The sequence below is a fragment of the Thunnus albacares genome, chromosome 24 (genome assembly GCF_914725855.1).
Source record: "Thunnus albacares chromosome 24, fThuAlb1.1, whole genome shotgun sequence".
NCBI lineage: Eukaryota > Metazoa > Chordata > Actinopteri > Scombriformes > Scombridae > Thunnus > Thunnus albacares.
The window spans coordinates 9,295,664-9,306,885 of NC_058129.1; the positions used below are offsets into that span (position 1 = coordinate 9,295,664).

Consider the following 11,222-nt stretch of genomic DNA (forward strand, 5'->3'; position numbering starts at 1 on the left):
GACAGAGCATCATTCGGTGGTGCCTTGCTAAGAATGGAAACTGATGTAGACTAAGAGTGATGACGGGATAAAAACATTATTTTTTGTCTGTCCTTCAGATCAACAGAGAAAAGAGAGGAGATACTCTGCGGATAATACCATCTGCAAAAAGGTAAATGCATGACCACTGATCAATTAATTGATCGATTAGAGGTTACTATTCACCCAAAAATTTAAGAGAAAGGAAAGTGTACAGTGTGTGTTTTTTTTATGTATATATATCTGTGTGTGTGTCCAGGTGGAGTCTCCCGTACATAACGGTAGCACCAGACATGCTTCTCTGTCAGAAGAAGAAGAAAACCTGGCAGTGCTGAGACGGTAAGGGGTCAAAGGTCATTCTGTGAGCCATAGATAAGAAAGCAGTGAATGGATATTAATACTGTGATTAGTTTTTCTTCTTTTCTATCACTTTTAAGGTATAGAATACATATTTTATGTACAATAAACTGACATCCAAATACTTCAGTACTGACTTATCTTTGAGTTAGAGAGGTAGGGTTACAGTATAATAGCACACCCGTAAATATATTTTGTTTTTATGTGTTCCAGCCACGTGATGAATGAACTGCTGGAGACAGAGAGAGCGTATGTGGAGGAGCTACTGTGTGTGCTGGAGGTGAGTGAAGTTCAGTCAAGTCTGTTCATGTATATTCACCACAACAGGCTCTGTACATGCTCTTTGCTGATTGTACTCGATGTAATAATGGATGTAATATTAAACTCCAGGGCTATGCAGCAGAGATGGAAAACCCTGCCATGGCTCACCTCATCCCCAGCACCCTGCTCAGCAAGAAAGACGTCCTGTTTGGAAACATGCCTGAAATCTACCAGTTTCATAAGAGGTACACGCAGTTAATTTTCAAGTGCTTTTGATTATTTTGCTCATTTGTGTTGTGAGACTTGAATAAATGTCTGTGTTTTCAAACATATATTTACTTTGACTTCCTGGTCTAAGCATTTGTGTCATTTATTTTGTCTCCAGGACGTTTCTAAAGGAACTGGAAGCGTACACTGACTATCCTGAACTAGTGGGCCGCTGCTTTTTAGAAAGGGTAAGCACTTCCTACATTCTGGTCTGGACTTAAGACATATAAAGAGCCAATAGAAAATCTTAATCTTAAAAAGTGAAATCAATGACTAAAGTTATTAATTTTGACAATCTTGCACCAAACAGGAAATGTCTCAACAAACTTTGCAGAAAGCAAACTGTTTATTCTTTACAACTTTGAGTAAAAAAAGGTGAAATTGTTCCAACTTGTCACAATGTCGGTTTTGTTCTCTCTGTAGATGAAGGACCTGCAGATCTACGAGGCTTACTGCCAGAATAAACCTCGCTCAGAGAGCTTGTGGAGACAGTGCTCTGACTGTGCCTTCTTCCAGGTCTGCCTCTCACCTTTCATGTTTGCACCTCTCGCCTTTTTGAAACCATTTGCCAAATTTATCCTGAGAATATGACAAACAGCATATCGAGTGGATTTTTCTCTGTAAGGGTGATATTGTTCTTTGCCCTCACTAAATGATTTACTTAAAGAAAATAGTGAACATCAGCTATTATGATTTTAAATAAAAGTGATAATGTTGTATTTCCCTATAAGACTGGAGGAGAATGTGATTAGTGGAGCACAAGCTACAGATCCTCACTGCTCTGATCAACAGTTTTCTTTTCATGTTATAAGAACAGTGAAGCTAAATACCTTTTTTGGTTGATCTTTTGTGAACCAGGAGTGCCAGAAGAAGCTGGAACATAAACTTGGTTTGGACTCCTACCTCCTTAAACCCGTCCAGAGAATCACCAAGTACCAGCTACTGCTGAAGGTGAGCTCTCTTCATGTATCGTATATACAGTATCTGTATGAACATTTATGTAAGACACTGAGTATTTGTGTTTTTCACTTTGTTTTGCAGGAGTTGTTGAAGTACAGTAAGGGCTGTGATGGCTGTGATGACCTACAGGAAGCTCTCTCCTCCATTCTGGGGATCTTGAAAGCTGTGAACGACTCCATGCACCTCATCGCCATCACAGGATACGAGGTCAGAGAAATTACACTGTTAAACTTACTCTGAGAGAAATGCTGTTGTTCAGCTTTAGGAGTGGATTTTTGAATTTGCTCGGTAGAAAGGTTTTTGTCATTTTTTTGGTTGTATTTAGCAATACAGACTATTTTTGAGTGAATGAGTATCTGGCCATGCCTCCAAAAACGTAGTTAGTTGATCCGTTACTTATTATCAAGGAGCCTCACAGTGATCTGGAGATTAATTACAATTACAAATAGTGTTTAAAAGATCTAAGACTCTACATAATACAATATTTATTTTTATTTTATTTCACTCCATTCTTAAGTAGCATTGTCTTTAAAACAGTTTTTTCAGGTTCAAATTGAACACATGGATCATCTTAAGTTTAAAAAGTCCTATGACCTGACATCACATTTATTGTATTCCAACTAGCAGAAGAGAAGTGCAACTTGTTCATATACAATATACAGTTTTACTTTTAACTTGTTAGTTTGACATGGTTCATAAAATGAAAACTGTTGTTCAGTCAGATTCTCAACAATTTGTAAAATTCTGCATTTTTATCCTGCACTTGGATAACAATAATAGGTCGAATAGTCTTAAAGAAGAAAAATATGTAAAACACTACAGGGTTACCCTATTTTGTATTTTTTCTCATACCTATCTTTCCCTCTTTCAGGGTAACCTCTCAGAGCTTGGTCGTCTGCTGATGCAGGGCTCCTTCAGCGTGTGGACAGAGCATAAGAAAGGTCACGCCAAGGTCAAGGACCTGGCCAGGTTTAAGCCCATGCAGAGGCACCTGTTCCTGCACGAGAAGGCCTTGCTCTTCTGTAAGAGGAGAGAGGAGAACGGGGAAGGCTACGAGAAAGCTCCGTCTTACAGCTTCAAACACTCCCTCAGTGTAAGTTCACACTGCTCAGATTTCGCTGTAGTCAAAGATGAGGGCTGCAGACTTGTTTGTGCTTAATATTTCTCTTGTCATTCTTCTCTCAGATGAGTGCGGTGGGCATTACAGAGAACGCTAAAGGAGACAACAAGAAGTTTGAGATTTGGTGTAACTCCAGAGAAGAAGTTTTTATAGTTCAGGTAAGGTTACTGAGCCTATTTGACCACAAAACGAGCACTATGGATGATATACTGATGGACAAGTAACCAGTGTTGCTCCTTTTCACTAAAAAGCAACTGTTAGTGCTTTAATAATTGATATTATTTCTCTTATCTAGGCTCCAACACCTGAGATTAAAACAGCATGGGTGAACGAGATCCGCAAAGTTCTGACCCAACAGCTCAAAGCCTGCAGAGGTATTTGTGAATGCTCAGCCACACACGCTCGTTTGTTTTTCTTCTTCTCTGTCTTTGGCACAACATACCTGTTTGCAATTGTAATAATATGTTGTATATTTTAGATGCCAGCCAGCAGAAAAGCTCAGACTCTGTTTCCCCGACTCCCACCAGCAACAACAGCTCCATCTCCCTCAGGTTGGTGTCATGAGCGTGCACGCAGTGTTTACACACGGCACACACACACAAACACACCTACAATATGCCTTTTATTTATTGTAATGTGTTCTTCCTCTTGTCCTTCCGCAGTCCCTTTCGTAGCAGCACTCAGAAGAACCAGAAGAAGCAAGAGGAGAAGAAGGTGGAACCAAGTCCGATCTCGGACACAAACTCCTCTTCTTCGCCGAAACACAAAGGTGAATGTTTGATTCATGTTGCGTCCTCAAGCACAGACATAAATCTATCAGTCAGCTACGGTTGTACATCTTAAAAAGTTTTATCTATGCCCTACTTAAAGCTGCACTGTAATCTTTCACTGATCTGGGCTCTTCTTTTCTTCATCACCTTCATCTCCACGGTTCCTCTATCTGTCTCTCTACCTCTTTTGTTTTTATTTTTATTTTGGGCTATATCTCTCTTTTCGTGATTGCCACACTCTCCTCTCTTCTCTTCCTGCCTCCCATTTCAAACCATTGCTTCCAGATGAACCGGTGACCAGTCCGACCACTGACAGGTCCTCAGTGGCTAAAAAGCGTTTTACTTTGCAGGGCTTCAGCAATCTCAAGAGTCCGAAAGGTAACATTAGCAAACCTGACGACATTTCGAAAACAGGCTCACAATGTTTACACCAGGTCAGATTAGTTTTTATATCGTTAAAGCCAGACTATGTAATATATTCTTCCTTTTACAAATGAAAAGTTGAATTTATAAGCAATAAAAAGCATCCTTGGTTAATTAAATACATTAAGAAGTTTTGCTGCTACAGCCTCACTTGGTCTGGTATGACCATTAGCTCGTGATTTAGATAGATATTGATGTATGTGACCCTATTGAGTCAGTTTGCTGACTTGATGATTCGTCTCTACATTCGGTTAAATTAATCTTAACATTAAATAATTATTAATTTTAGTGTAATGGACTTACAAGTGTTGTTTTTATAATTGAGACCAATATGTGTCTATCAACAGTACATCAGCAATTCACTAAATAATTAAAACTCAGTTAAATCAGCCTTCACCATGAGCTGAACACATGATCCTACAGTAGTTACTCTGCTGCCTCCTGGTGGTAGAAGTGTTACATTGCTCCTGGTCAGGTGCAGCAGTTCCCACCAGATACACCACTAGAACTTCAATAGCAAGAGAGAAAGTTACTCTGATACTGTATTATAATGTATAATGTCTAATAGACTTCTTTAAAAGTAATATGTGGCGTATGAGTGACTTCATGAGGTTTGACCCTGACTGTAGGTAGAGAAAACCTCCTGAAATTAGCATGAAATTAATACTTAATAAGAGGAAACAATTGAATGTGAGTTATTTGAAGATATAAGTAGTATCTCACTGGATTAGTTCATGAAAGTGTTAAATTCTTGCTTCTCTGCATTTGTTTCTTCACTTTTTTTCTTCTTCTTCTTTCTTCTCTTTACTTTTTTCTGCCTGTGTGGCCAGGCTCAGCCCTGAGCCCCGAGCACGGCTCCAAACGCCACTTGGTCAAGAGTGACCCCACTCCGTTTGGGTTCAAAGGTATATTGTTGTCCCATCATAGGGGGTCCGTCTTAATTCTAGAGGGCGTCAGTCCATTTTTCATCTTCCCATCCCTCAACATTACGGTGTGCAACAGTCTTGTGTGTAGATCTCACATGTGTCTCTGGATTCGATGTTTTACCAGATATTAGTCCACCAATAGAAACTGTTCTTCATCCTTTCATCCTACATTTACAATTAAAATGTCCTAAACCCAGTTGCATACATTTGGAGCAGTGAAATGTCTCTAAAAGTCTTTTTTTTTTACTTTCTGAGACATGCAGATGCTCTGTGATATATTTTTGTCCCTGAACACTGCAATTTGTCATGTGCATGCCCATTTATTTGCCTTCATCCACAGGTCATCATCATCACTGAGCTACGAGTCTTTCATTTGTGGAGATGATGTGTCCATTTTCATTGAGGAACACTTGTTTGTGTCAGAATGATTATTGTACTAACCCTTATTCTTTACTAACCTTTCCTAAAGAACTGCGTCACCAGTTTCACACACAGTCACTGATTTGCTGGCTGTTTCTTCTTGTCTAGAGTCGGCTCCCCATCACACTCTGAGCAGAGTCAAATGGATGAGTACCTCTAGTCTGTTACAGAGCAAGCGGCGAGGTACAGAGCCGCTCTGAGGATCAGCCACTGTGGGTGTTTGCTGTAGTTTGTAGTGATGATTGATTTTACAAGAGGTAAAGTGTAGCAAAAGTATCTACTTTTCAAGTCATTTAGCTTTGTATTGAGTCTTATTGTCTTATATTCCATTGGAGAGAGAAAATTCTTTTTAAATTGATGATAACCTACTTTTTCACTTGTTTTAGAAAGATTTTAAGTCTCAATTCAAGACTAAATGACTAAATTTTTGCAAGGTGCCTACTCTACCTCGAATCAATCATTCTCTCCTCTGCTATTATTGGGTGTTTGGGGTTTGTTGTTGTGTGGGACGGAGAATAATGTGAGTAAGAAAAAAGCACACAAAGTAAGTAAGGCTGGCATTTCCAGTGCACCAGCAGTCAGAACAGTGCAGTTCATTAATCCATCTGATTAAAATCTCTGATTCCTTGATTCACTTGTGGTTTATTTCCTTGCTGTGTTTCACTGGGATGATGAGAAATTGCTGTTTTTGACCTGAATGGGATCTCTGGGTTTGTGGTTTTTGTGCTCCTCGTGGGAGATTTATGTGTGACTGTGACCCTCCTTCCATGTGGCATTCTGTTTCCTCCTGGTAAAATGTACCTTCATGTACCGTGTCTGTTTTCCGATGTTGATGGAAAAAATCTTGTTTCACTGATTTTCCAACCATGAATATGCCAAATTTACATTCTGAGAAGCACAATGACCCCTAGGTGAGCATTTCTAGAGCTTGTTTTGATTATGACTTCTACACTTAAAATCCAAGTGTTCCACCTTATCTACATAAGGAAACATTTTAATGCCACATGGAGTATGAGTCTGTGCGTCTGGGTGTGGTTAAGATTCAACTCTACATTTCCTTAAGTCACTTACCACTATTCCTCTTCTCCACCTCTCTCTTTTGCCTTTTCTCCCATCCACTCACCTCTAAAATCTCTTCACCTACAGGTTGGAACAAAGCGTCTCTCTCGGTGGACGCCTCAGAAGAGAATGATGGGTACTCCAGCGGCGAGGACCCTATGAACTCTGACCCTGAGGACGAAGTTGGAAAGAAGCTGGTGAGAGTTTTACATACAGTATATGGTGTATTTTTAAGTTTTAGTCATACAGTGACAACGTTGACAAGGCCCAGTAATTTTCATTGTGGAGTATTTTTTTAAGCAATGCAGGAAAATAAATATGCTTGCGATGATGTTTGCCACTTGCCTCATTTTCACCTTTGACACCCTTTAGGCTCCAGGAAAGTATACAGTGGTTGCGGACTGCGAGAAGGCGGGACCTCAGGAGCTGTCTGTTAAGAGCGGAGACGTGGTCCAGCTAATCAGAGAAGGAGAGGAGGGACAGTGGTAAACATCTTTCTTGCTTCAATCAAAAACCTGTTATATTATACATATTGTGCATCTGCAGTAAAGCTCTATCTGGGCTAAAGTGTTCGTTGAATCCTGTTTAGGTTTGTGAAGAACCTTCGCAGCAGTAAGGAGGGCTGGGTGGCCGAGGCAAACCTCCTCAGCCTCATCTCAGAGTCCAAGTCATCCCAGTCACTCAGCAGCTCAGGTTGGTTATATTAAATAGGCAATTCATTGTTAGCTTTAGTATACTGTATATACATTTTAGGCATATTCAGATCTGTTCCTCAACACTGTGGAGTAGTAATAGGGAAGTAGTGGTAATGTGTTGCTCAAATAGTCATACTGTTACTTTCCCTACAATTAAACTAATTGAAGCAATTGAACTGTCAGAATATCCTACTATTGAAGTTATTAAGAGGATGTGAGCCTTTGATTTACTGCCCCAAAACCAACACTGTTGTTGTGTGTGTGTTTGTCCTGTAGATGACAGCGTCTCTGGAAACCTCAGCACTTCCTCCAGCTGCAGCGAGACCTACACCAGCTATTCTGACATCAAACCCTGACCTGCGATCAGTCACTGTCCCGGCTCCCGTCCCCCACCAGCTTAAACCATTTCCAGGTGGAATTACAAAACTGGAAGTTGACTCTGACAGGAGGACACAATCAAAATGTTCCTTTCATCTCACAGTTGGCCGCATCCAACCGAAAAACCAAAACTATCACTGCATCTGCGAATGTTACCGGCTGAGTGTTAACAACACCCACCTTTCTGTGGATATTTACAGTCACCTGTCAGTCTATTTGTACATGAAAAATAGCTTATTTTCACCCAGCAGTATTATATTATCATTTGATTTTTAAAAAACACACAATCAGATTGATAGATATTGAATATCAGCTATTTGCAACCATGATTCAAAAATATCAGCATGCTGCTAATTTTAAGTGTAGGTATTTTCATTCCAGTGACAGAAACTTCAGATAATAAAAATATCAGGGAGAAATGATCTGTCACTTCCTGTCAGGCCTTCTTTAAAAATCACACTCTGTAAACTACAGTACAGAGAAAAGCTGAATGTTTCAGTTTAATAAGTCACTGAACAGTTGTTCAGTGCCGTATTTAATCATTGTGATTATGTAGCATATTAAAGTGGACAAATTCAAAGAATATCTGCTCTAAATTAGTCAAACCCCTACAAGTTGATCACATCACAGCACAGCGACAGATTCTCTGGTGTGAATCCTCTACAGATACTATCAGACTGGTATTTCACATGATACATCAGACATTAATCGTACACTGTGAAAACTGGCAGCTGGCTGCAACAAGGAAAAAAAAAAAAAGAAAAGCTTTCAGTGCGTCTTGGAGCATCACTGAACAGGTCAGATGTTCAGGGCATGTTACTGTAAGTGTTGTAATCTTTTTGGACATGAAGTGTGCTGAATCCCTGTAGTGTCTGGCAGGCCAGTGATGTTAAAGAAGTTTAATTTCCATTCAAGAATGCTGTATTCATCCCTCATGGAAAAGATTGTTAACATGCGCTTCCCTTAACCCCGGCTTTATGGTATTAACTTCAACTGAGACACAGCGTCAAAAGTGTCACTTGGTGAATGTCTTAAATGCAGATTAAGAACATAAACAACAGAACTATCTAATTTGACCAACTTTCCTTATCAAGTGAGCGCAACAACAGCCGTCACACTTTTGAGATCAATCCTCCACCGTCACCACCAGCACTCCCTGGTGGCCACATGTCTCGCACTTCTCCAGCTACACATACCCATCGCTTACACAGAGAGCGGCAGCTTGGAACAACTTTTGAACCTCGTTCTTTTGAGAGTGATTGTCTAACTCGCCTCTGCACTGCTCTGGATTTACCTCTCAGGAAGCCCCAGAAGTCGTTTGGGCAGGCAGGTGTGACTGCATGCCTGCTTGTGTCGACTTAATGTCTTTGTGTGTGTGCGTTCTTGCACATATATGTGCTTTGGAACAAATACTTATGTCACAAACACCCAGAAAGGCCACAGATATCAGCTGAAATAGTTTTACATGCAAAGTCCCATTTAAGGATATATAATTCTTATGCATTCATCTGATGGATTAACTTCTAGTCAGGTAATCTTTATTGAAATTTTAGTAAAACAAATAGCTACAGTCTCACATAAATCTCAATATTCTGCATATTTAGCTGGTTTTTGTCTCATGGCCACTCTGCTTACCTATCTTTGGTCTGCACTGCTGGAACAAAAGCAGGCTTTGTCCCGTCACTCTGCTCCCAGCCCCACTCAGGCATGTGACAGTAGCCACTTCTCTACAAGCAGGGCTTACCAGGGCCCAGACCTGCTCGACATGTTTGCACCACCAGCCTGAGAGCAATATTTGTTTACTTGACATCGTAATGTAGCTGAGTAATCATCACAGGCGGGTAAGAAGGTGGAAAAAAAAAAAAAAAAAAGAGACAAAAGTCTAATTTTAGGCCCATAGTGGAAATCAGGATGTTGATACAGCTTGATAGCACACTTCTGATAACCAGCTGCTTTTTTCTTTCTCTCTTCAACACACACACACACACACATACATAAGGAACTTGTGCTATTCTGAACACTGAATGACACCTCCTCTCTTACCTTGTTTTCCAAGGGTAAACATGTTTTTTATAACCTATGATTTCTACTGTATCCGCAAGGCGCACTGTAAAATTATCTCTTCCTTTTACCCATCCTTAATGTTGAATGTGTGACCCTGTTATTAAACAGAAACATACCAAGCGCAACACACTGTTCCACTGAAACCAGCCCCACCTGTTTATTACTTAATATGGGCTGTATTTGTCCACTGGCTTAACAGAATCATGATCTGTGCTTTTGACTACTTTCTTGAGCTGTTTTTTGTTGAGAACCGCTTCTCAAATTCTTCAAAACGCATGTCTTCCCTGAGAAAGAAAAGATTCTTCTCCAGAAAAAAAGGAAGAAACTAGTTTACAGGCTTTTCGGTGTTAAACTGTGAGCTAAACCAGAGAGTAAACTGTGGCTGGCATTATGTGTTGATCAGTGTAAGTTCTGTAAGACTGATAAAATGTATGTTACATATGTACAGATGTGTCCTCTCTTATACCTCACATTGTTTTCCTCGAGAGCATGTAAAAATTGTGAAGGGGATTGTTTTTGTGAGTCTCTTTGTCTCTCTGTATATCATCATTCTTTGTGGCATATTCTTCATAGCCCCGGTTTTAAACCTGACTGAACAAGGCAAATATTTTTTACCAGGCATTGTTGTATATTGTGAGAGTTTATTTTCTGCCCTCTTATGAAAGCTGACACGGGCACTAAACTTGTCAGTGTTTTGATCATGGTCACACAATGAAGCTTATTGAGTTCTTTGTACTTTTGACTCGGAGGCTGGAGAGATGAGAAGGGTTATATATTTTTTAGTTTCTTTTTATGCAGCACATTGCAGCAACCACTTTCTATTATTTTCCTATTGTATATCTACTGAGTATGGTGTTGATATAAAGATATTATAATGAGACGTATCTGTGTATATTTGTAAATATGTAATTCTGAATTGTATGTAAAATGAAAAGCAGCTTTAATAAAGTCTGAGATGGTTTCCTCTACATGACTTTGTTTTTTAAGACATTTGTATTATATATTATATTATAATCTTTGACTGGCAACACTCTCAGTTACATCAATGTAAGTCAGGTGTGTAGACTTTACCCTGTTGACCCTTGGTTACACTTTAACCAGCATAATTTTCAATTTGGTTAAAAACTTCCTATTAGTTTGCAGATTTTTAGGGTGTAATTATAGATAATTAGCAAAAACTATGCAGATAATTTGGGAATATTTTTATTTCTGTATTTTGATCCGGAAAAGGCATTTCAACCACATGACATCCAACCTCCAATGGGCTTTTTCCAGTATAGACTGTCATGATTTGTCCTGGGGTGCATTCCAATAAGTACACTATTCGACCTTTCTTCTCTTTCCTACTTTAAGTTTTCCTCTTTATGGTGAAAGAAGGGGAAAAAATGTCTCACCAGATATGTTAAATTTAACAAAATCATACTTGCCCATTTATAAATGGCATATGGTGTTGTAATACATGAGGCGAGGCGTTAACAAGGACTTAATGTGAGAGGATGTGGAC

At 39.5% G+C, this 11,222-nt stretch overlaps 1 protein-coding gene across 2 annotated transcripts in view; it reads left to right on the plus strand.

Moving 5' to 3' along the window:
* Nucleotides 1-10,686, plus strand: part of mcf2la (mcf.2 cell line derived transforming sequence-like a) — a 49,033-nt gene extending 38,347 nt beyond the window's left edge. The window contains exons 14-33 of one of the 2 annotated variants that reach the window (XM_044344524.1): nucleotides 99-151; nucleotides 278-357; nucleotides 589-655; nucleotides 766-881; nucleotides 1,022-1,091; nucleotides 1,327-1,419; nucleotides 1,762-1,854; nucleotides 1,945-2,070; nucleotides 2,735-2,956; nucleotides 3,049-3,141; nucleotides 3,279-3,357; nucleotides 3,462-3,534; nucleotides 3,646-3,752; nucleotides 4,039-4,131; nucleotides 5,007-5,081; nucleotides 5,631-5,705; nucleotides 6,669-6,778; nucleotides 6,954-7,066; nucleotides 7,171-7,274; nucleotides 7,553-10,686. In XM_044344524.1, coding sequence (XP_044200459.1) covers nucleotides 99-151; nucleotides 278-357; nucleotides 589-655; nucleotides 766-881; nucleotides 1,022-1,091; nucleotides 1,327-1,419; nucleotides 1,762-1,854; nucleotides 1,945-2,070; nucleotides 2,735-2,956; nucleotides 3,049-3,141; nucleotides 3,279-3,357; nucleotides 3,462-3,534; nucleotides 3,646-3,752; nucleotides 4,039-4,131; nucleotides 5,007-5,081; nucleotides 5,631-5,705; nucleotides 6,669-6,778; nucleotides 6,954-7,066; nucleotides 7,171-7,274; nucleotides 7,553-7,632 — 1,922 coding nt within the window. In that variant the 3' untranslated portion in view covers nucleotides 7,633-10,686. The remainder of the gene's footprint in view (nucleotides 1-98; nucleotides 152-277; nucleotides 358-588; nucleotides 656-765; nucleotides 882-1,021; nucleotides 1,092-1,326; nucleotides 1,420-1,761; nucleotides 1,855-1,944; nucleotides 2,071-2,734; nucleotides 2,957-3,048; nucleotides 3,142-3,278; nucleotides 3,358-3,461; nucleotides 3,535-3,645; nucleotides 3,753-4,038; nucleotides 4,132-5,006; nucleotides 5,082-5,630; nucleotides 5,706-6,668; nucleotides 6,779-6,953; nucleotides 7,067-7,170; nucleotides 7,275-7,552) is intronic. The other variant, XM_044344523.1, reaches the window with a different exon arrangement.
* The last annotated feature ends 536 nt before the right edge of the window (nucleotides 10,687-11,222 follow it).